Source organism: Malaya genurostris, chromosome 2, assembly GCF_030247185.1.
Source record: "Malaya genurostris strain Urasoe2022 chromosome 2, Malgen_1.1, whole genome shotgun sequence".
In the NCBI taxonomy this organism is placed as follows: Eukaryota; Metazoa; Arthropoda; class Insecta; order Diptera; family Culicidae; genus Malaya; species Malaya genurostris.
The window spans coordinates 39,588,103-39,613,920 of NC_080571.1; the positions used below are offsets into that span (position 1 = coordinate 39,588,103).

Below are 25,818 nucleotides of genomic sequence, written 5' to 3' on the forward strand. Positions count from 1 at the left end.
TCAGTCAGCATCATTCATTCCTCTACCCACTTGTACGCGGTGGGCAGATTTCCCCCCAGACGACTGGCTATGTCTGCCAGCCCGTTCAGTCTGGCAACAATGCAATAACCGTTTCCGGCAGAGAATTTCGCCTAGCGGTTATTATCGGTTCTGTTTCTGTCGGATTCTTTCCATACAAGATTGGCACAACCGTTTTGAATCGGTTCTACATTTTTAGCGTCTTGGTCTTATTTTTTCAATAAAAAGTACATATGAAAGGCGATAAGTTATTGCCCTTCATATAAACTATTTATGGAAAATGTTAATTGCTTTCACACTATCAAACATACCCATATTACAATCTTATTTACCTCGTCTCAAGATTCGTTTTTGTATGTACGTGCGAGATTGACGAATATCAAATGAAGTCGAATAAAAAAAGAAAAAGAAAAAAGAAGTAAGAGAGAAAAATAACCAGGCACGTACGGCGAGATAATGACGCAATTTCGCCTGGACAAGTTTGACAGCAGCCGGAATGCAGTCAGAAGGCTGTTCTGACGGTTGACAGAATTTCTAACAAGCGGGTAGCTGAGGTGTAATGAAATGGCGTAAGTCGCCTAACTTTTACACTAACACATTCATAACATTAGCCAAATATCAAGGACATTTAGGGAAAAAAAGAATCTATCGGAATTGAGTGAGAAGATGTGGACTGAATAGTCAATTCGTTTTCTTCCGAATTCCGATAGATTTCCGAACTAGCCGGTTGGAGGCAAAATTCATTCAATTGTACAATTATGCATTTTAGATGCTATAGCTGAACAGAACTGAACATTACAAGTACTACAAATGTCAATTTTCCTACAACTATTAACAGGGATTTACAATAAAAAACTTATTGTGTTCAATTCGTTATCATTTCAATGAAAATTCAATTCGTTTCACTGTTTTACATGTAATGCTTTGCTGGTACCGTACCCGCCGTGTGGTTTACTCACTCAAGTGATACGAAAAGCAGCGCGCAAGAAATGAATAAAATAGCGAAAAATTTTTTCTGAAAATTTAAAAAAAAATTCTGCTCTTTCTATTCAAATTATTTTTTTTTATTTGCATATTCAGATTCTTTGAGGAATTTTGCATCAGTTTGCACAAGAATAAATAAACAAAAATTAAACTTACTTGATATAAATTCAATAGCAAAAGGCTAAGTGTTTTTAGTTTTAGCAAAATAACGCGCGCGCATTTCACTTATGTAGTTTTCGCTTGATGCTAAACCTAACCTATTTCCCACTCTAACTGCTGTCAAACCGTTTGTTTAATGTCAGTTTCGAACCTAGTTTCAACGTTGTTGAACTGAAAATCGAGTCAGTTTCGAACCTGGTTTTTAAATCAGTTTTACTCAAACCCCCGTTGCTAAGTGCGAAATCAACACAGTTTCGTGAAAAGTGTTTGTGTGATGAAACTACCCTGGGTCATTTTCAGTTTTCTCAAGCGAAAACGACGTTTATGTCACCATAATCGCATCCACGGAAAAGCCCTCGAATGCAAAACAACTAAAATATTTATTTGCATTTGATTGGTTTAAATTTAGTACAGCAAATAGATTTTTGTTTTTTTTAAACCGCCATTTTTGCCTTTTTCAAATGGAAATATATTGCAATCACTGTGAAGATCAGCTTCTGAAACGAGGTTCGGAGTGTCTGAGTGCATATATGTGTGTGAATATGGTAAATAATGTCACCTGAAAATGTCGGTTCTGGTTGGCACTTCAATGCATAGGATGCTGGTTTTACAAGCTAGTTGCCGTATGTTTGAGGTCCAACCTGCAAGGGTTCTGAGTTGATCTTAGTACAAGCCATACAAAGAAAGCAAAGAACAGAGCAGAATAGTTAAATGACACCCTATACGATCGAATCGAAATGTTTCGTGTGAGTCTGCAAGCTAAAATCCTATTTGCAATACGTCTTTTTACCTCGATATCTTCGTTATCGCATGTTTCCAGGGCTCCAAGATATATGAATTCGTTGACAAACTCATCAAAGTCAACTTCATATCCAACTTCGTTTAAACTTTGTCTTTGTAGAATTTATTTTTGTTGAATCCTGTTTTCGAATCCCTTTCCAGAGTTCTAATACCAATATCTCCAGCAATGTCGAAAGCGTTGATGATTGTTCCTTTCCTCCACGAGCACTGTATTATACAATAAATTTGAGAGTGCATTACTTTGCTTCAATCCATGAAACGTTACAAACAGGAATGCGAAGCAGTGCAATTTCTTTGAAATGACCTCGAAAAACAAACGACATTAGATCAAGATTCTTGATCATTTGAGAATGCTTTGGGAAAACAGGTAAAAATAATTATCGAATAAAAAATTTGTTTTATTTTTGATTTTCCCGATCAGGTGGTGCAGGTATGATTGACATTCATATCTACAAGGCGAATTGTGATACTGTAATTTTAAACTATAATCGCCCTTATTCTGAATAACGTCGTATCGTTTTTTCGCTCGTATTTCATTTGTATTCCCCATAACGCTAGCAAAATCAAAGGTAGCTATGATTCGATCGAACCACATTCGATCGAAAAATCAATACGTCGTTATTCAGAATAAGGGCGAATACATAGGGCAGTTTCAAACGACAGGACATTTCTTTCCCATAAAAAACTTTCGAAAGTTGGGAACACATAGCAAGGCCTCTTGTACCTGACATTATAATTTAGTTTTTCGATAACGTTAAATAGATACTACAAAGATAGAGCTTTAATAAATACAGATAATCTACAGGAAGATTTTTTCTTCGATTTATGGTACAAAATTTTGGTTTCCTGCTTTTCATCCTAGTACGTACTTGGTAGTGGTAGTGGATTTTCTATATGTGTCTTCCTATCCCCGCAATATACTCTAGCTGACGATGGCCGCCCGTGGATAGCATCCATTATTGGGCATAAGATTGCCACAACAGTTCACCATGGCAGGATCACAAGACTGGCAACACGGACCGGCAGCGCTGCCACAAGATTCTTCAATATAGTACCCGGGTACCGGGTAGCTCAATTTGGCGGTTGTGTCCGTTTCCATCGGTAATGAAGGCGGCTGGTATCGAGACCTCTGTGCCCACGGGTAGTTCTCCTTCGGTGCTGGATATACCGGCATGTAGCTACGCTTTTGGGTCGTTTCACTCTCCATTGGTTCTACACATTTAATGCAATCATTAATTAGAAACATCATAAAAACGGATAGTATGTATTTGGTGAAAACTTACGCTCAGGACGTTTGTATGTGACTATTGGCTTGCAGGATTTTGTCGGAACGATATTTTCCTTGTTGGCTGGATAGGATAACCGGTTCACAGTTTCACTTTCCAACTTAGCAGGTGATAAATGCAACAAATTGTGTGGCATAATTGGTTCGCGCTTCATACCACTTTTACAAACAAAGTCATGCCGAGTGGTGGTGATTTCCTGTATCGGTCCGTCCCCTATCAGAGGCGCTGGTCTTGGAAGAATCGGTGCAGGCCGTTCCGCGTTGCAGTATATGGGGAAGGACAACTACAATAGAATTAAAAAAAAAACAAAGTATATATGTCACCTCATTTTGTAAGAGTAAAATTTAAATTCAAATTCTATCTAGCTAAAGTTTCTATTTCAAACAATTCATGATAACACCTTTGAGCTAAAGGAGTTAGTCGTATCAAGAAAACATATTGAATAAAAATCTACAATATATATTTTTTTGAATTCCAAAGACAACGCGTTATGCACAACGGTTGAAGAAATTTTGCAAAACAATAGAATAACATGCATTTTTTGGACTCTTAGTTCTACTTTCATAACCTTTAGGGTAATCATACGAACATATTCTAATTAGGATATTTGGAAGCCACTGTGGCCGCATGCTATGGTTTGTATGTACAAATATCACATAACTCGTGCAGCTTGGTGGAATTAAACAGAACAGGTCAACGACACCTGAATTACCTTATCACGTATAAGTGTATTTTAGTGTGCACATAGTGTAGAAGTAGTTTTGATCACCAGTTTCTGTTGATTTTTGATCAAAAGAAATTAGAATGATCCACCACGTAGTTTGGGTATACCTTGTAAACGGTGTCATCTTGCAATTTTTGGTTCGGAATTCGAAGCTGTTCGACCGGATGTATTGCTGGGGGACGTTCTCCGCAGGCACTGTGATAACTTTCTTTGTAGACTGTCTTTGATTCAAACCCAGAATCAGCAGGTACATGTAAGTTATTGAACGGAGGAACCATTTTTACGCGTTCGTTGTAACAGTTGGGCATGAAGCTGTTTTTGTACGTTGTGTCATGTTGCATTGCGATCACCGGAGGTTGGTACTCGGCCCGGCGAGCCCATGGCATGTCTTCTTTCGGACCGGGACATACGGGCGGATAGCTTAGCTTCGTCGTCGTTTCAGATGCCATCGGAACTAAAAATATACACAGAAAATAAAGTACCTATTAATTGGGTTCTTTTTACCACAAAATGCATGTGTTTATTCGGGATTCGATACCATGATCGAATATTGAGAGGATCTTACCATCAGATTTTGAGTAGTGCCGAATTGGTTTACATGACCGAGCCGGAGTGAAATGGGCCATGTCTGGACAACTGAACGAAAGCTTATTGACTGTTTGTTTCTCGAACGGAGCGCTCACGCTACGAATGTGACCTTCCGGAATTATTTTGTACCGTTTAGGTGTTGTTTTGGGTACAAAGTCATGGCGTGTGGTAGTGATCTCTTGAATGGGACCTTCACCGATCAGTTGATTCCCGGTGGGTAGAATAGGCTTCTGACGTTCCACATTGTTATAACAGGGAAAGGACAACTGTAAAATAAAATGACAGTTATAAGGTTAGGTCATTTAATATGATGCATTATTTTCAGCTCGTCCACAACAATTAATTGTATCAAAATGTTCTTTTTTAAATCCATGGCTGTACAAATGCACGAAATTGCAATGCGAATAAAAATACACGGAAAGCTCCAATTCTCAAATTCCAACATTGCAGTTGGTGGTTAAACTGAAATATATAGTTGTTTCAACTAATGCGCTTGTTGATTTATGTTACCTTTTTAGGTTTTCAACTTCAATTTGGTAGTGTCACTCCACACATTCATTTCGAAAAACCTTTGTAAATGAGAAACTGTTTTGATTTGTTTTGTCGTGAAGATAAAATGAAGTTATTTGAATCAGCGTTATTTCATAAAACCGAACGTATTAATGACACGGATCACTATACTGATGGTTTTTAGTTTTTGACTCAATTCATCATATATTAATTCTGATATTAAGTCTTACGAGTATTAAAAGAAAATAAACAATAATTTGCGAATAAATTAAAATAAATAATTTTTCTTTGTTGAAGGAAAACAAAGTGATGAATGGCACTTTTGATCATCCTCTTTTGCGCCAAGTATAGAATGGGCAATTTTCAAACCAATCGCACTCAACAATTCCGAAAGTTTATTATAATCGGATTATACTGACCGATACTTCTAGAACTTGTTGACCTAAAAATCGATGTAATGCAAACTGAATCAAATGATATATGAAACTTGGCTCTCCGTTTCCGACGTAGATTTCTGCAATGTTGCAGCAGTCCTTCTGTTTAAAACCTGTTTTCATCCACCTAGTGGTGTAATGATGCCTTTCTCATTTCAATTTCAGTATGATAGTATCATACAACTGTGGCATTCTTCAAAATAATTTTCTTCGATTCTTAAAACTGAAATCGGTTTGTTTGACCGTCTACTGATAAAAACTATCAGTTGGAGAAGACTTGAGGTCGATTTAGAAAACTTTTTCTGGTTTTTCGGCCTTATCAGTTATGGTATAAAATTTTTAACACACTTTACCCTATTCTTCCGGATCCGGATGAAATTCGGGAATTACGTATGAGACCACAGGACCTTTCATTTGAACCTAAGATTGTGAAAATCGGTCGCGCCATCTATAAGAAAAGTTAGAACACATATTTTCATTTTTTTTGCACATTTTACCTCATCACTCCGGAACCGGAAGTTGGATCCAAATAATATTCAGGAATTTTGTATGGGACCACAAGACCTTTCATTTGAATCTAAATTTGTGAAAATCGATTCAGCCATCTCCAAAAATAGTTGATGCAAAAAACGTTACATAAACACATACGCACATACACACACAGACATGTTCGTCCTCGACGAACTGAGTCGAATGATATATGACATTCGGCCCTCCGGGCCTCGGTTCAAAAGTCGGTTTTCACAGTGATTGCATAACTTTTCTATATGAGAAAGGCAAAAAGGAAAAAAAAGCGGAATCAATGAATTACCGTATGCGTCATTATGTTTGCACCATCGTACCAATGCACAGTGGTTTGAATCGACAAAAACGTGAACTTAATTCTCTAGCTGTTAAATCGTTGATTCGATATACATAGTTCATTTGGAGAACTCATTCACAAACATATACCTCGTGATTTGATCACAATTAAAAATGTACAAAGCCTACTACGATAAAAGTTCATTCCAACAACTTTTTTTCCCTTAAGAGATAGAAAAACGATGTCTTGTACAAAGTTTTAGAACTTCTAACGAGATTAGAATTTCATGGTGCATTCTTGTATTCTTGTTAAAGTTAGTGTATAAAAAAGTTTAAATGTTAAATAACTATTCAGGAAAAAGGCCAAACCGTGCACAGTCTTCAACAAAAATGTGTAATTTTACGTTTTTAGTAATTGTCCCGAACATAATAGACACTGAAAATAATTGCGAAAAAAGTTATGTACAAAAATTGATTTTATGTGGTTTCAAACGAAAATGCTTCATATATCCGAAACTTTTTTCGTTAGACCTATAGCTTCTTCGGCAAAGTTTTTTCTCGTTAGAAGTTCTAAAATTTTGTACAAGACATCATTTTTCTATCTCTTAAGGGAAAAAAGTTATTGAAATGAACTTTTATCGAGCACATTCTTTATTGTGATCAAATCACGAGGTATACTTTTGTGAATGAGTTCTCCAAATGAACTATGTATATCGAATCAACGGTTTAACAGCTAGAGAATTAAGTTCACGTTTTTGTCGATTCACACCACTGTGCAATGAACGGCTGAAAGCAAAAATCTGATAAACGCAACTTAGTTTAAAAACCCCGTGTAAGTGTTTTTGAATGCAAAAATTTGCTAGAAATATTGAGAGCAAAAACCGGAACCGGGTTTTGCTGTGCGTGAATCTTGTAATAACAACTTTTTTTTTGCAAGAACCGGACAAAAACCTGGATGCAAAAAAAAAACAAAAGTTAACCGATTCTCCAAAACAAATGTTTTTATCATTTTTTTTTGCAGACAGAATTTTTACCAACTGCTGCTGTAAAATGATCTTCGAAAATCATCCCAATAAAAAAAAGTTCTCAATATTTAGGCTGTGAACCATTTCACGGTTAATTTTAACTTTTGGTTAAAATCTGACACTTGAGTGGTTATTTGGTGTCGAGTAGTTAAATTTGACTAAAACTGTGGCCCATTTCAAAATTTGACGGATGGAAAGTTATTTGGGTTTATTTTCCACTGGAAATAATTTCAACTAAAGAATTAGTATTAGAATTTTCATTGCGAGATTTTTTTCAGTGTTGGAAAATAACTATCGATCTGTCAAAAATAACCATGCTCTCGAGCAGGGTTATTTTTGACAACATCAAATTAACCACTCGAGTGTCAGATTTTAACCAAAAGTTAAAATTAACCGCGAAATGGTTCACAGCCTTACAGTCTCCCGACGAAATTTTATATATGCTTCGATTTCGACCCAGAGATGCCAGATTCACAGATTGAAATTTCACAGAAATCTGCAATCAATGATAGACTGGTAATGAGGCCCTAAAAGACTTGAATTATTTGAGGGAAAACGCAATGAAAATGTATTCTTGACAGAGCGTTTGAAAATGACGAGACTTTTCTTTTGCTCACAGAAATGAAGATTGGCGAAACGTTTTTTTTTTTGCTCTCTAAAATGAAGGAAGCGTACACAGCAGCGCTGCCAACTATACCGATTTCTCGGTATTTATACCGATTTTTGGACTCGATACAGGAATACAGATATGCTCTCTCAAAATACCGATATTTCAATTTTCATTTTCATCAAAATCAGTTTTCGCACTAAATTGATGTTGGATTTTTCGAGAAAGATATTGTACAGATAGTTTTTTTCGCCAAATACAGATTTTTGGAAAAAACAGTTGACAGCACTGGTACACAGATCTAACACGGGATGATTTTTGGTTCGAACAAAGATTATAGATAAAATGACCGGTATTTTTGGTTTTGGCCAACGGAAATGCCGATTAAATCCAGATACGTTATTGTTTATTATCGTTTTCGATTGAGAAAACTGAAACTGATTCAGGGTAATTTCATCAAACATGTGTTGGTTTCGCACTTAGCAACTGGGGTTTGAGCAAATCTGATATAAAAACCAGGGGTGGAATCATGTAAGGTGATAAGTGACTATAACCTCCTGGTGATAAAGAGGCGATCACCAGAATGTTTGGAATCACCGAAGGTGATCACTTTTACTATCACCATCACCGGTGATTGAGACAACTTCACTCCATTTATCACCTGTCAAGAAACGTCAATTTATCAGGAGAAAAACATGAATGTGGCGTATACTGTTGCTATTAGGAGGAGTAACATATGAAAGTGGCGTATACCCACATAATATATTAAAATCTACATTAGGAATATAGTTTTCAATCATTTTCATTAATTCGAGTCATGTTTATCAATGATGATTTGTATGGATCGAAGAGTAACGTTGAAAAAATTTGCCTCGCGAGTATGGCAAACTGCGCACAAACAAATAAAAAATTCACTTGTTGCTTTAGTTTAGTGCCGTAAAAAATTTTCAATGGAAATCAATGTCACAGTCAGTTCTTTGGTATAAATTTGCTAGCTTTGAAATCACACGAATTGTTAGATCGTCATGATGTTTCACAGCGGATGGCATTCCTCTCGAATGAAAAAGATCCGTTAAATAATTTTGTGTATAGTTTTTATTCACTTAACGATTGTGGTATTTCACAGAGCTTTCAAATGCTAGTTCCATTTTGGAAATTTTACCCACCGGTACTACGAATATCCACTATGATTAGCAACTAATTGTCCAAAAATATTGCCTTATTTAGTTCAACTCACAAGAAGAAAATTAAGAACGCAGTTTAATCTTTTTTACTCGTTCAGTTGAACGAGACTGATATGTCGCTCACTAAGTCACGACCATCTAATTCTACTGAAAATGTTAGCATAGATTTTTTATGTTGTTACGTTATGTGCAACAGGAGATGTCTACATTCATAAACTTATCACTTTTCCAGAAAGCAATTTATCTTTGACTCTACGAATACCCCAATGATATTCCTTCAAATAATAATTACAACATAAATGAATTGATTTAATTTATAAATACTACCATTCATTCTATGAATTCTTTAAACTATACAAACTAAGTTACTTTTCATTTTGGTATTTATTTTTGACACAATATCAGAACGAATTTTATAAAAAAATTATCCTCTCCGACCAGTTTTGGTAGGTTATGTTTCTATCAGTGGCTTAAAATTTACCTAACGGACAATAATTTACAAAACCACTTCTCAAAAAATCAAATCACTACTAAAAGTGATAACTAAATTGCTATCACCTCCATTTTGACATGAAGGTGATTACACGCTTAAAAATAGTTACTCAAAAATGAGTAAGATCTCACTCATCTACAGAAAAAGTGGAACAACTCTAATTTAGAGTAACTCCGAAGTTACTCAAATTTGAGTTCTTCCACTGGAAACGATATTTGGGTAAAATCTACTCATTAACTGAGTAATACTTTATTCGTACATGTACCAAAAATAGAGTAACTATCACTCAAATTTTGTGTGAAATTTTATTTCACATATACCAAATTTGCAAAAAAAATTGCTCCTTTTCTGAGTGTATTGTATGGTTAAATAATTGAACTCAATACTATATCAAGTGGTGGTCGCTTGGAGTAGTGTGTTATGCTCAGGCACAAACCATACACTTATTTCTCATGAATGACATTTGAGCATATTCGTTTCCATTCTAAAGAACAACACGGAACTGATCATTCCGGTTTTTGCAGACACAACACCGTTTGTGTTGATCGACTCACCCTCGAAATACGCGTCTCACTAACAAAAAATACAACCTGTTGCTACAAATGGTTATTACAACGTTTAGACTTATCGCGAATGCGAATAGTAACAATAAAACGAGATTTTGCGTTAAACTCAAATTTAGAGTAGGAGTTACTCAATATCATTGATGATAACTACTCAATTTTTGACGTTTCCATGTATCATTTGAAAATGAGTAACTATTACTCAAACTTTGAGTAACTTTTTCTAAGCGTGTAAATCGTGGTGACTATCACCTTACGTAATGCCAACATTTGATAGTGATGTTAGCCTTTCAGCAGTGGTGACAGAACTTGGTGATAATCACCTTACATAATTCCACCCCAGGTTCGAAACTGATTCGATTATCAGTTCAACAACGTTGGAACTGGGTTCAAAACTGGCTTCAAACAAACGGTTTGACAGCAGTTAGAGTGAAAACTGGGTTAGGTTTGGCATCAACCGAAAATGACATATGTATTAATCTACACTGAGCTAAATTTTCTTTTTCACATTATATGATATTCTAATGATTTTGCACTATTAGCATTTCCAATAATAGTTACAAGATGTGTTCAACATTATGTCAAATATATGAGATAATCTTATGAAACATAAAACTCTTCTTAACGTTATTTTTACAGGATTTCCATATAACGAATGAAATTTCCAGTCTGAGTCAAATTGATTGGCGCGTCTTATAACCATTACTAGATATCCGCACAACATACATTGGAACAATTTATGAAGCGCATATTATATTCAATTCGAATTTATTTAGATAGGTTCATATATACCATATTACTAGTTTTATAAAATTTATATATATATATATATATATATATATATATATATATATATATATATATATATATATATATATATATATATATATATATATATATATATATATATATATATATATATATATATAACTTTCAATGGAGCTCATACGAATAGCAGATAATCGCCAACTACTACCTCATGATATTCGCCAACTACACCTCATGATATCGCCAACTACACCTCATGATATTTGCGAAAGAGAAGTGAGATCCCGAGACTGAAAATACAAATGAATCTTACTAGACAGATAGAGTAATGAAATGTACCGGATATATATTTCATGGTCCGTTAACGCATATCCTTGAACGAAGTTGGATGAGCTGTCTTGTCAGCGATTTAAAAATTACATTGAGATGCGGAACTTCCTGGAAAAAAATGGTCTGGAGCAGTTGATGAATATCGGAGACACAACTATTTCTTCAGCTTCAAGCAGTACGATTCACGACTTCCATCGGATTTCCATATAAATTATATGGGATATTTTTATAACTTTCATTATGATAACGTCCATTTAGATTTGACGTACACATTAAATAAAGATTATAAGTTTCCATATAATTTCTATGAATTATATTCTGCATATGATTCATATGACAAATCTAATGAATATAAATAAGATTTTCATTTCAGTGTACTGATTCCGTCTATTCAAATCGAGGATATAATACACCAACAGATCAAAAAGTAAACAAATTAAGTTTCTCTCTCGTAGAAATAAAGTCGAAACATTTTTCGCTGTTATTCTCCATTTGATGTCAATGTGAGATTCGCCCTTGTCTGAAAAACAGCTGATTTAAGCTGAACAATGCTTTCGGGGTTTTCTCATAGAGGAGATCGGGGCTAGCCCGAATACGGGGTTAATCCGGACAGTTTAAATAACTTCAAAACCAGCAATTATTTCAATTCATGGAATGACTGTAAACGAGCTTTCATATGACAGACATATGTCAGTTAACTGGATGACTACCTAATCAGTTCAGTTTGGTGTAAATCGTGTTCGTGTCTGTTTTTCACTGAATTTTTTCTTGGAATTTTACACATCATTTGGGTGCATTCGATTTATGTGCATTGTAATGCCGGTCTGGTTTGTGCTTTGAATCCAGTGATTATTAAGTGCTTTCGATTTCGTGGGAAATAAAATTGTTTTTGCGTTTCGAAAATGAATTGTCAGTGCGAGGCTGAACCGGACAAGAAAAGTTGGTCGCAATCGTACACATAATTTTCGACTTGAAATTTTTAACGGATTCTTGGAACATACCTAAATATTGATATTTTTATTTCAATTCTACTTTTTATTACTTGTCAAAACTAGATTTACGTTTATTATATGTAGTGAAACAATTAAATAGTCTTCAAAAAAGACTGTAAAGTCAGTTTCAACATCAACTATTTGGTACTGCAGGGCGTGGTTTCGAGACAGTCCGGTTTAGACCCATGGTTTCTAAATATTGGATCGTGACTCGGTACAAAAACTAGTGCATTTTTTTCTAGTTTCAAATTGGGAAATGTAGCTGCATAATGAAGCTACACAACTGTATAAATAAATTGGATAAAAACCTAGATGTAATGGGTGTTTTTACAATTTCCAAGAAGTGTTTCCAGCTCCGCCCCATAGAGTGTCCGGATCAGCCCATCAGTTTCTAAAATTATTGATGTTGAGTGGTCACTTCATCGCGACTTTTTACGGAAACTAATACATATTTTTCCAAAATACAACCTCGTAGCTGAAGGTTAAAGCTACACAACGATTTAGGTAATATGGTAAGTTGTAATGTCTGCCCTACATGAAAATAATTACGTATTTGAAGAGATGGAAGTACTAAAATATCAGCAGTTCGTTCAGAAGTTAATGTCCAACGTTTACTCAACCGAAGTCGTATAAGCTATTTACAAATACCGATGTTTGTAAGAATCCTTGCAAGTTGTACTATTAGGTGGAAAGATTAAAGTTTTATGTTATCTCCAGCTAGCCCATCTAAAAACCTAAGGTACAGATATTTTAACACAATTAAAGGACGGTGTCAATCTTACCGATGTGACCGTGCTCTTCTCTAAGCATCCAGGAGCCATCGCCAGGTTGTTGCGGGGCGGTATTGGCATAGGCCGCGCGTTGCAAACGATCGACGCTGGATCGGCATTGTACGATGTCTTGTATACAGAATCACCTTGAAATTCTACTTCCGGTGGTTTGTAGCATGCGACCGGTTTACATGGCTGCCTTCTCGTTGGTTGAATGTAGCGCTACGACGGGTTGTACATAGGAAGCGGGAAGGGCGAGAAATGATTATCGACAAAATATTTTAATGATAATGATGATGATGATGATGACAGAACAATGTTTATTACAAGGCCAGCCGATGTCAGCAAGATTTTGGTGGTAGTTTTGTGCAACATTGAACTTACCACTTTTTTCATTGGCATACAGTCGGGTCGCCCACAGGAACATTGGTGACATTGCTGCTGCTGGGGGGTGTCAGCCATGGCTGGTGCCGGGGCACTTTCCACGCACGGATGGCAAGCGACGTCAGGTGTTATGACGTCACACGGAACGACATCCTCACAAGCACCTTCAACGGAGCTGGGCAGAGCAAAAGTCTCGCAAGCTTCCTCAGCAACGTTTTCCGGGCATGGTGTTATGTTGCTGTATGTTCATTACAAAAGTTAAAGTTTATGATGAGTTATGAAGAAATAAAGCTATTTGATCGATAAACTCATTATACCGGGTAATGGCTGACCTTTCAAGTCATTCAAAATCTACGAAACAGATAGCATCGAAGTGAAGAAGATACGGGAAGAAACTTACTCGGCTTCACAATTTTCCATTTCAATCAGAGAGCTGTTTGTAACCGGTACTGAGATAGGGTCTTGAATGGTTTAGCGGGAACTGCACAAATCAAAGATCAAAATTCCGAAACTCTCGAAATATCGTAATTTCGAAAGCACTCTTCTTTCCAAAAAAAAAACTTGATGGAAAATTTGCGTAACGCTGACAGATTTCGGTATCGTGATGGAAATAATTTTGGCTTGCAAAACGATTGCTTCGATGTGGGTAGAAATCGCGAACAAAACATAACATGGTACCCCCGTGGCGATAAGTCCTAGTCCTAGGTTATGTTCATAGCCATGCGCCTACTGTTTGCTTGCTATGTACCTATAGTAAATACTGACCCAAAAATATCACGACGATCTCAAATCGATTATGCATCCACTATGAATAAGTTCACCTGCCTAGTCCGAATGCGAGAACTGAAACTAGCGGATGTAAAGGGGAACCGCACAAGTTGGGGGAGTAATTTACCAGACGTCGACGACGGAAAATGGTTATTTATTCATGCCATGCAGACGAGAGCTTCGGTTTTATGTATGTCGAAAATTGCTCCACTAAAAATCCTTCATTCAATGTAAATATGTGGTGCATATTGTGAATGATGTCAATAAACTGTCTGGAAATCCAATGCATTAAAAAAACGAGAGTACTATGAATATCTAGAAGTGACAAAACGCTTGGATACTCAGCGTTTATGACTCGCTAACTTTGCACGTTTCCTGTAGAGTATATGCTCACTTTACATAAAAGTTCGAGTGTCCTGATGGTGTTCTTATCGTTGACCTCATAATATAGCCGTTGTATATTGGAACCTCCACCTGGAAGTATTCTTAGCTTTATGGCAGTGCTTCAAGAATGATAGCCATTGAAGTTGATCGAAACGGAGGTCAAGTACGACGTTCCAGAATATTGATTAAGTTGGACTATAACGGTACCAAACCACTAAAATTGATTGTTTCTCCAAAACAAAAACAGTCGTGAGAATAAAAAGTGTTATCCAATAGAGACATTTCAAAAAGCTTACATTTGTTAAACACTTCTTCGCGGTACATTACATCGTATAGATTCATTTTTCATAAGCTAATACAATTGAATCCTTCAAGAATCGGGAGCATGTTTCCAGTTACTTATTGATTAGTTATCCTACCGGGTCCCAGTAAATTGATCACTTTGAAATTGGAGCAACGGAATTTATTATATACACAAGCGCTACTTCTTTCCTGGTTGCAGCAAACAAAACGAAAGGAAAAGGAAGTGAACACTCCTTTTTCTCAGTTAATATTGTGCCATGAAGAATCGATTAAAAACTTCATATTTTCACACTTTCCTTTCCAACTGACCTTATTTGATTATTTGTTTACTGCTGCTGACGCACATTATTAGCACTTCGTTCGGGGACAATCTTTAGTTAGCGGTTAGTATTTCTAATCCATCAATTGGAAGTAAAAATCCTAAATAATGGAAGAAAGCCGATTGCACACGTCACATACGAGAACTCGAGAGCAACTGAAACAAACAAACCGCGTCACCGAGCGAATAACGTTTCCGTTGTGGTGTTCCGGTTGCACCGCGACGCGAATCGCGCAACCAACCAGTAGCGACTGAAACAGGCTAAAATGGGGCTGATCAGTTCGTGCCTGACCTGGCTTCCGTGTGACCTCGTAGTGTGCAATACTGGCAGCGAAGAGCAATAAATTTAGGCGTAATGGAAAAGGATTTGAAAAGCAAAAGTTTTTCTCTCTAATTGACGGGTAGCCGCTGAAGCTCGATCCACTCGATGTTAGGCAAGGTCTCAAATAAATCGTTCCACAATTACACGCGTTAAAACTACGTTAAAACAACGACGCAAAGTAATTCAAAACAACTCCCTCTCAATCGAACATTTCCGTTAGAGATTATAGCTTATAACAGGGTGAGCAATCTTTCGCTGTCGACATGGTTGAGTAATTTAACAGAGAAAACAACCCCAATTCATTCGTGGTCTGGTTGGAACTATTTTAGTTTTTGATTCCATATGGAGAGTGACGATTTGATCAGTAAAACCAGTTTCAACCCACCTAACGGTGTGATTGTGCCTTTCCTATATATTATTTTAAAAACCTGTTTTAATCCACCTAGTGATGCAATGATGCCTTTCTCATATTGGTCATAACATAATAAATATTACTGTGGAATTCGCAAAAACAACTGTTCATTGAATATAAATAGGAAAATTTGTTAGGACTTAATCTAACAAACTCTACAAATCCTGTTTACCCTGTAGTTCCGGAACCGGAAGTAGTATCCACAACAAATTTAGGAATTCCGTATGAGACTGTAAGACTTTTCCTTAAGGTTTGTGAAAATCGATTTTTCCATCTTGAAGAAAAGTAAGTAAGATCTTTTTGCAGTTTTTAATCACCATTTCCAATTCTTCCGCAACCGGATTCAGATGACCGGAATAGCCGAAGCTGGTTCGTTTGCCAGCATCAAATATGACCTCCAAATTGGAACAGTTTTGAGCCTAGTTAAAGCTAGATTTACTATCTCATGTTCTATTTCGATCAAACCAAATAAACGAAGTTTAACTAACGTAACGAACTTGTATTTCTCTCATGTCTGCATATGTAAGACAAGCTAAACAACATGAATCAGCAGCATAAAACATTATTATTATTATTATTATTATTACTATTATTATTATTGACATCACTACACCACCGGCATGGTTTTACTGCACTGCCGGCTGTGAAAATTGAATATTTTTTCAAATAAACTTCAATTCATTGACATTCTTTTATATCATTTATTTTACACCGGCTTTACATTCTTTTATTCTCTCGGTCGCACTTATCATAAAATAGCTCAAATTTTTATCAACAGCATTACCGTCTTTTACCAATATCACACACTAGTAGCAGACATCCGTAACCGTTTCGATTTCTTCATAGCGTGTACGAAATTGATCAAAGCACGCATCATTAGTTTTGTGTTTTCTTTTTCTTTCGGTGTTGTATATATTGTCTTTCTATATGGCGATTTGAAAACTTTGATGTTCATCGCCCTGTAACTGCGGAACCGGAAGTCGGATCCAGATGAAATTCCACACTAGCTTTAAATATAATATAAGCTTGAATTCAAATCAAGATTTGTGAAAATCGGTTCAAGCATAGCAGAGAAATCGAAGTGAATTCTAATTATGGAGTTTCACTTTACCATTCTCAGTGCTTCCGGAACAGGAAAAGAGGGGACCAGTAGTGCCGAGTTAAGTTTTTATGCCCACAAACTAACAAGCTCTGCAAACTGGAAGAATTTATCAGTCAGTTTTATGGGATTTGTATCTGTTTTTGATCATCGTTCGTAGAAAAATACTAATGAGATTGGTAATTTTCTACTTATCATACTTTAGGTCCAGAACCAGAAGTCGGGTCCGTATAAAAGGTTCTACAAATTTTTAGGAATCTTTAAGACCTTTCATTTGAATCTAAGGTTGTTAAAATTGGATGAGCCGTTTCAGAGAAAATTGAGGGCACACTTCCCAAGTAACCATATGCATTATATCACTGCACATTTACAATTCTATTTTTACATTGTTATTGTATAATTACACTAATCCTACATACTTTAAAGCAATTTGCATTCAAAATGTAACTGAGCATTATTTTACAACCTTCTGCCGTGCTGTACATCGACATTCGATTCTATATTTTAAAACAACGACTACTTAATAATAATTATAAGAGTAATAATCCTATAAGAGTCTAATAATCGCCCTTTTCAGCTTCATAATAGCATTGTAAAAACATGTGTAACTCCGTTGTATTCAATCAAATTTTACGCGAATTTTTAAAATTTTTTGGTTTGTATACCATGGGAGTCTGTAACCAAATAAACCATTGATAGTCCCATGGATGATTTGTTTATCTAAGTCCGAACCGAATGTCACTATGCCGATATCCAACTTTCGGTTGAATTTCGGTATTTTGGGGAATTTATGCTGTAATATATAGGAGAAAATGAATTATATGAGGAAGGCATCATTACACCACTAGGTGGATCAAAACTTGTTTTTTTTTAAATGACCAATGCAAGAGATGCAAATTCCTTGAAAATTGTTTATAAATTTCTTTAGTTTTTGCAATGACTGAGCGGAAACATATATTGGAGAAGCCAAATGAATGAAAAACTAACAGAAAAGATGATTTTTGGATAAAGATACGCTCAGAGACAGGACTCGAACCTGCGTTCTTATGTATTCCGTGCATACGAAGCGCTACCATTTCGCCACTCTGAATCTTGTCTTAGTCACTCTAAAACGCCAGACAGACATAGTAGAACGTACATCGAACATGGTCTACATCCTGGCCGTCACCCGACGGATACCTTACATCCAAACTAGAGCTGTGCGCCGCCGCGCCACGCCGCCGCCGCCGATAATTTCGACACGCCACCAATTTAAGAAAAAGATTATCAGCGCGCCGGTTATCCCATTTTAATCGTGCCGCCGATAATATTACATCAGCCGAAAAAATGATTTTGTCAATGTGGAAAATTGTTTACAGTTTTCATGAAAATTCATTGTAAATTACAGTACAGTCACTTTCCTCCTACTTATACTGAAACTCAGTACTGCCGTTGTCAACCGAAGCCAATGTCATTTGATTCAAAGTCTATTTTCTGTCTTTATTTAAAAGGTTTTGAGCTATTGGCACATTATCGCAACATTATCGGTCGCGACATCTGAAAATGAAAAATGGAACCAAGAAAAGGAGGGTTCTTCCGAAAAAAAAATAATGTTAGGTTTTTTCGGATTAACATTTTTTTTTAGAAACAGTGTAGTGTTGATTTCTCGGGTACTAGAATGTTTAGCGATCGAGTACCATTTATTTTGGATACTTTATTTGTTATTTCCGGGCATTTGAAAAATGGTATTGAACAAAGTTTCATGCTCCATTCTAAATAAACGTTAGTTTTCGCACAATAAATTAAGATCAACGTTACCAACTCAAAGTAAAAACATTTTCTTCTACTTCTACTATGACTTTTCAAATGAATTTACCCGTTTTTATAAGAAATCGTTACAAATGTGAAGTAATTAAAATTTGAATTTGTTAATTTGATATTATTTTTGATATCTGAATGAATTTGAGCGCCAAATCGATTTTATGTTAATTACATACGTACGAAAAAGATATACTTATTTTTAGAGTTGATAAAACGATTTTTATACATGATAATTATCAACTATGTAAAAAGCGATTTGAAAAATAGTTCCGAATAAAACTTCATATTTCTTGCTCATAATAAAAGAAACCCTTTGTATATGAATGAAATATTTATTTAAACAATAGTCAACCATCTCCAAATAATCGCACTTATACTCATCTCAATTTCTCTTCTAATTCGATGCATTCGAAACCATTTACCATCTCTATTCACTGCGTTGGCGTTGGCGTGATCCATTAAACATAAACATTAGGATCTTTGATTGTAGGTCGACAAAACAATAAGATAGAGAAATTGTCCTGTGTGAATCAATATTAAAATTTTTAATATGTTTATAATTGATTACGCCGAATCGCGCCGCCTCCGCCGCCGATGTTTTCAGGAAACAGCGTCACGCCGATTCGCCGCCGCCGCTGGTCAAAAAGACGTTTCAGCCGCCGATGTTGACATTTTTGATCGGCGCACAGCTCTAATCCAAACATCTTCTCTGTCCATCAAACACTAGTCTTCTCGCTTTATACCTATTTCTCCGATCAAGCATTTAGTAGGAGAGTGTATTTATAATCGTTTGTCACCTTCTTTAATGGTGCCAGTCGCTGGCTGGACATTCGGAGTGGCGAAATGGTAGCGCGTCGTATGTACCGAATGCATAAGAACGCAGGTTCGAGTCCTGTCTCTGAGCGCGTATCTTTTTTCCAAAAATCATCTTTTCTGTTAGTTTTTCATTCATTTGGCTTCTCCAATATATGTTTCCGCTAAGTCATTGCAAAAACTGAACTTAGTTATGCCGGCTTTACGTCAAACAACTAAAATTAATAAATCGTTAATTTCTTTAGGTTTTAAATTTTGTTAGCAGATGCCCAAATAACCTTATCTCAGTTATACCGATTTCCGGAAACGGAATTCACTTAAATTTCTCAGAGATGGTGAGGCCGTTTTTTTACAAGCTTATCATCAAACCTATTTCGGAGAACTTTAATTTGCTTTGAAGCTTTGAGTGGTGAAAATATTACCAAACGTAGTTCACTTCGATTTTCATAAACTTAGAATGTTATCCAGATCCAATTTCCGGTTTCGGAATAGCAAGGTTATGAGGGCCATTCTTTAAGAGCGACGATGCGAAAAACGAAATCTGCTCAATACTGTTTACAAATTGAAAAGGTTATACTATTTTATACCCAAATGAACTTTCTTGTTTTCTTCAAGATTCAATGAAATGATTTTTGAATAATCTCTTATTAACACGTAAAAATTATCTGGAACAACATATAATATTTTTCCATGTAGCTTATCATGTAACTTTTATATGCGAATGACTTACATTCATGGATGACGAATAAGATTGTAATCATTGGAAAGATCAGATGCATGCTATGTGAAATATTAATAAGAGATACTGGATCTCAATAATGTTGTTCATGTGAAATGGCATTGAAAGTTATTGGGATTGATCATGAATTTTAAGTGTACTTAGCAACTGAACGTTCAAACTCACTACAGAAACTGTCGAACTTTTCTCATATCTGTGAAGCACATACAATTCATTGGACTGAACAGATAAATCCGTTGACATAGGATAACAGAGGTATTTTGGCCACTTTATATATTTTAGTCCACCTAACAAGCTTTATGGATTTAATCGATGTTGAGTAACTCATGTTGCAGCAATTTGAAGGTAATCCAAAAGCTAATCACATTAGCTATTCATTGAAAAATGCTCAAGCGGCGGAAACAAAGAAATTATTGCCACAAAGTTCAACGATATTAACCGATCGAAGCACCGTCTGCATATCATTGTCGGTGTTATCAGATTTCTATGGAATGTGAGAAAATCTACAAGTCAATCGCGTTATTCAAACTGAAAATCTAAAATTTGTCTGCAGCAAACCCATTCGCGAGTGTTTATTTTATTTTATTATTTCAGTAGTCGTGTTTCATCTCGCGTTGTTAACAGCAATGCGAATAGGAGAAAAAGGATACTGGTGGGATCGTTCCATAGAGACATTTTATTTTTTTCTAATAATGCCTTGTTATATTTCTCCTGAGTATAGAAAATCAGCTTTTGTTGAGATCATATTGTTTACCATATCCATAACCGGATCTCTTCCCCTCCCTACTAACATATCTCCTATCCTGTGATGCTCATGGAGATACAATGGCACCCGCGGTCTCTACAAACAACGAGTATCGGACTAACATTGCTTCCTTTTCCTCAGTAGCACAACCTCGTAGTGGTCGTAGCTGGCGTCGTTATTGATCACTCAATGAAAGTTGAGTGGGTATGTACAGTGAAAATGATTTGCTCCTCCCAAGCGTCATTTTCTTGGTTCATTGTATATTTCCACTCATTCGGTCAATCACGAAGTGCAACTACAAGCGATCTACTTTAGCTCAGCTCAGCTCCAATTTCGGTACTTCCGGAATCGAAAACTGTGGACCGGTATAGCTAAAACCGTTTCGTTTGGTCATTAACTTTCAAGACTTACAAATAACAATAGTTATTATCGCAGTTTCGCAGAGTTTATTCATTCTCTGTATCGTCATCTAATTGTTGATTTTTTTTTAAATTCCGTCACCTTATAATTCCGGAATTGGAAGTCAGATCTGGTTGAAATTATAATATCTTTTTTTACGTTTCATCTAAGACTCGTTAGTGCAGAGCAGTTCAAATTGAACAAATTGAACCGCTAAGCAGACGTAAAGTTAATGCTGTTTGCAAAACACTTTCTTATTTGGCACGTCAGTAAAGACAAGGCACTTCGGTGTCAAATAAAAAAGTGTTTTGCAAGTAGCATTAACTTTACGTTTTTGGTCATTGGCGTTTTGGCCATAATATGGCGACGATTTCACGTCATATGTTGTTTTTGAGTTGAGCTATAGTTCGCTTATTAGCCCCACAAAAAAAGGTTGGTGGCGTCAAATCGGGTGATCTCGGGGGCCAGTCAAAATCACCGTTTTTCGATATGACTCGTCCGGGAAACAATGGTCGTAAGAAACCGATTGTTAGTCGAGCTGTATGGCATGTTGCACCGTCCTGTTGAAACCAGTAGCTATTTAAACCATTTTCACGAGCAAAGGGCATCTATAGGCGAATTGGTCACCGAGTTTTTTACCTAACAACCGTTAAATTTCTTACACGCTTTGAGAACTCTACATGGATGTCTGTTCTCTGTGTTTACGACAATCCAGTCGGTTATTCGGAAGGATTGTTTTTCAAAAAGAAAACGCAACGCAGTAATGTTAGCTTGGCTACTTTCGAAGTGTACTGAAGAGTCGATTGTCATAAAACAATCTGTTTAGTACCTCAGTATTGATTCTTTCTCTCTGTGGAGTTTGTCTGTATGCAGAAATTGGATTCAGATAAAAATGAATAAACGCTAAGGCAACGTCTGCTTTGAACATTTCACCTGATATGTAACGAGGAGTCCGAGTTTTACGGGTCCCCAGCCTAAATAAATGGGTCGTGAGTCATCGCAAATAAATAGATAATTGTTCAATTTTATTTGAGGGAATATTATATTAAAGTATTCATCGAAACTAATTGATTGTAGATTGTATAAATGTTGACCTACAGTGGACTACACTATGTGTGATGATTAGTTGAATTTAACTCATCTGCCTAGGTAATGTACATCCGGAATTTTGGTTTATGCATTTAACATTATTTTACTCATTCATACCTGCTTAGATTATTTCACGAATTCATTCGACAACAATTTTCGTTTTTCTTTCGGTTAAGAGTCCTATCTAACTAGCGTCCGTGTGTGTGTTGTGTCACTATCTGGTAATCTTGTTTGTTTTCTGAAAACTTTGATCAACTGTTCTAAAATGTTTTTGGACCTACATGTTCTAGTATAATCGCGGATGATGTTAAATATCTCTGAGCACTTTTTCTTCAGATTAGAACAACCTGGAAACTTCATGTTTTTTCTTCTATTCTATAGACTAGCATTGATATTTTAGATTCACTACTTATGTCAGTGTTACAGGAAGGTTCGAGTGAGTACCAAATTGTGTGTGTGTGTGATGCCAAAGAAGTTTCCATTCGTTTTGATACACAAAGTTATCTTCCGTATTTCTATTTAAATACCAAAGTATGGGGGATGAAATATATGTTACGTATTTGGAGCCTACAACACTGGAACTGGAAATAAACAGTATGTGACCAGCGGATGGAGGAATATTTCAAACTTTGAACACTTTCTCAAGGAATCAATCTTCTAGAATCTTAGTTTGATTGATTCGGATGAAAAATGCACTTGAGTTCAGAATAATTAAAAACAAACACTGTGTTGTATGGCTCTTCCAAAACCATGCTCTAATTTATTTCATTTTCAGATTTCTTATTTCACATTTTTAAACGCTATTGTTATTATTTATTGATAAATACATACAGTTTTATTCTTGTTGTGTATTTAGTAACAATTTTTCTCTCGATTACATATAAACAATACGAATGCCCGGATTGTGTTACTGTTTGTTTTCCACGCTCCGTACTTATAACGTGCAATTCCCCTTAGCAACTTTACTCTCAATTTCTGTTGGTACTTACATACATTAGTCCAGTCGATGTTACGTCAGTAATAGAAACTTTTAACACCAGGAGAAGAAAGGACTTTTGTTTTGGAAGCGCTGTTGGAATGAGAAAAACCTCGCCGATCCGGGATTCACTTTTGATCTGCGTGTGATTGGAAGAAACAAACATTAGAACCTAATTATTGAACCTCGACCGAAACGAACGACTTACCGTTCAACAATAACAGCTGGCATCTGCACGAGCTGTACCGGACTCTTGCCGTCCTTTAAAGCTTGCGTCAGATTCAGAATCTGGCCGCGCATCACAGACATTTGCCGTTCGAAAAGACCCCGGTCGAAACCCTTGTCCTGTTTGAACAATTCGAACAGCTCATTGCACAGTTCCTCGACAAAGTTTAGATCCGACAGCGAGGGTAAAATTAGGTCCTTGATATCCTGACTGAAGGGTACTTTCGCCTGCGGGAGCCATGCCCAATGGTACGGATACGCCCGCCAGGAGTCGGGATGTTTGAACGGAAACGCCAACCCATTATCGATAGCAGCAATCCTTATCTCCGGCAGTTGTACCAGGTTCCAATCGGTGTTCTCGGTCATTTCCAAGCGACTATTGCTGCGGGGTATTCCGTTCGGTGTACTGCCATTACTGGGCGAAATTATCGTTGGTTGTTCGTATTTGATAAGCCAATTGTCGTTGCCTCGATCGGTGTTCCGAATGATGTAATCCAGCACAACCAGTCGTTCGAACTGGAGTTGAAATTTCTGTGCTAACCGAGTCGGAAGAGGTTCCTGCTCGAATCGTCGCAACCAGTAATCGGCATCTTTGTAACTGTCCACGAAAAGCTGAAAGGAGCCCGTTTTCGGAGGCAGACTCATCCGATTGAAACGAGCCGCTGGTATTCGCTCTTTGATGGTTTTCTTTATACGCGCTTTCTGGCGATCGAGGCGGGGATAGTTAAACGTTTCCGAGACTAACCGAACAACGCGAGTTTTCGGTACAATGTTTAGATTCAACTTTTGATCTACTAAGCTAGCTCCTGCTTCCGATAAGTAGCTGAAAATGGATGGGAAAATATTATTAATTGGACTTTCGTTGGAATATGCTTCATTGCCGCTTTACCCTTGATTAGGTATAAGACATGCTCGTCCGAAGCAGCATGGGCAGCATAGCTTATGCATCCACTTCGTCCATTTGGGGTTAAGCCTTCCATAAGGTTCTTCGTCTTTTGGTTTGAAAACAGCGACTACTTTCTGTAAATCACACGAGAATGGGAATTTATAATTGCAGTTTGTCTGATCAAATGGGACTGTCCGACGCGGGCATTGACTGTGTGATTGATACCAAGGTCAGCTCCCTAATTTCTTCAACGGAACTGACTCCCCGTCTATTCAACCCATTAAGCTAAGCGATATTCCAAAGACTAATTTGCACATGTAGACATCCGAAGCTTCAATTCTCAAAGATGGATACTGAGTGCAAAATGCAGTCCATCGGTATTCGTTTAACTTAACAAGCTGAATAGCAATCACTTTGAAATGTTTTTTGTTTATTTTTCGCCCATTGTTGCAGGAAATTAGTGAGACCATAATTTGAGGTCTTTTCCCGTTGAAAAGAGCGTTCAATATGCAACCGAACAGTTACTCAACGAAATTACTTACATTAGCTGGATTTTTAACGAAGTAGGAACCACTGCTTCCTTGGTAGATTCGTTCCGGGTAGATACCGGCATCGATGGCGATCTCTGCCGAGTACACCAAATCACTGAAATGGGGATCATCTGGAAGTGAAACGGAAAGGAATGGTTAATGGTTGTCGGATTTTTCTTAATTCGATGATATTTGTTGGATCACAAATTTGAATTCAAGTGAAGAATATAAACAGAAGTACGTTGCGAGTAAAAACAGTCAGATTATCAAAACTGTTTTCCTTTCATCAAGGCGAATTGAAATCGAATTTATATCGGATCACGATATTTGATCAGATACAAACACAGTCCTCTCTGCTTTTCAGTGTTTCGTCATTGTGGTCAACGTAGATGGATTAATTCATGATTGATTGCATCTGGGATAGTATACAATTCAAAAACGACTTCATTTGTACAAAAAAAAAGCAAAGTTCATTATGAGTTTTCGAGTTTTTTGTTGCTTTTTGTAGCTTCAGGGTGTCGACCGATATTTAAAAAATAAACGAGTGGGTAATGTCAGAGTCATGATGACGCGAATACGAATGAAACT

At 36.6% G+C, this 25,818-nt stretch overlaps 3 protein-coding genes across 6 annotated transcripts in view; 1 reads left to right on the forward strand and 2 right to left on the reverse strand.

Moving 5' to 3' along the window:
• Nucleotides 1-25,818, forward strand: part of LOC131430720 (sex-regulated protein janus-A-like) — a 428,138-nt gene that overhangs the window by 91,731 nt on the left and 310,589 nt on the right. The window lies entirely within an intron of this gene.
• Nucleotides 2,658-15,820, reverse strand: LOC131430715 (stabilizer of axonemal microtubules 1). 2 transcript variants are annotated; one of them, XM_058595904.1, is made up of 7 exons: nucleotides 15,186-15,820; nucleotides 13,422-13,659; nucleotides 13,050-13,259; nucleotides 4,538-4,826; nucleotides 4,080-4,426; nucleotides 3,246-3,531; nucleotides 2,658-3,174 (listed from the first exon to the last, which is right to left on the reverse strand). In XM_058595904.1, the coding sequence occupies exons 2-7, from the start codon at nucleotides 13,497-13,499 to the stop codon at nucleotides 2,885-2,887; spliced, it is 1,500 nt and encodes a 499-aa protein (XP_058451887.1). In that variant the 5' UTR covers nucleotides 13,500-13,659; nucleotides 15,186-15,820; the 3' UTR covers nucleotides 2,658-2,884. The 2 variants fall into 2 exon arrangements, with proteins under 2 accessions (XP_058451887.1, XP_058451885.1); XM_058595902.1 differs by lacking the exon at nucleotides 15,186-15,820 and adding an exon at nucleotides 13,822-15,158.
• The window catches only part of LOC131430716 (phosphatidylinositol 4-kinase type 2-alpha), a 29,462-nt gene continuing 26,984 nt past the window's right edge, over nucleotides 23,341-25,818 (reverse strand). For all 3 annotated transcript variants that reach the window (XM_058595905.1, XM_058595907.1, XM_058595906.1), the window contains 4 exons: nucleotides 25,243-25,361; nucleotides 24,704-24,834; nucleotides 23,798-24,637; nucleotides 23,341-23,728 (listed from right to left, as the gene is read on the reverse strand). In XM_058595905.1, the coding sequence (XP_058451888.1) occupies nucleotides 23,644-23,728; nucleotides 23,798-24,637; nucleotides 24,704-24,834; nucleotides 25,243-25,361 (1,175 nt within the window). In that variant the 3' untranslated portion in view covers nucleotides 23,341-23,643. The remainder of the gene's footprint in view (nucleotides 23,729-23,797; nucleotides 24,638-24,703; nucleotides 24,835-25,242; nucleotides 25,362-25,818) is intronic.

What these genes read in the sequence shown, in the direction of transcription:
- LOC131430715 (XM_058595902.1), bottom strand. Translation starts at nt 13,841, where the DNA reads ATGGAAAATTGTGAAGCCGA. An exon ending in AGAAGAGCACGGTCACATCG is followed by an intron (nt 4,827 to 13,049) that starts GTAAGATTGACA and finishes TTTATTTTACAG; the next exon opens with TTGTCCTTTCCCTGTTATAA. An exon ending in CACATACAAACGTCCTGAGC is followed by an intron (nt 3,175 to 3,245) that starts GTAAGTTTTCAC and finishes TTAAATGTGTAG; the next exon opens with AACCAATGGAGAGTGAAACG.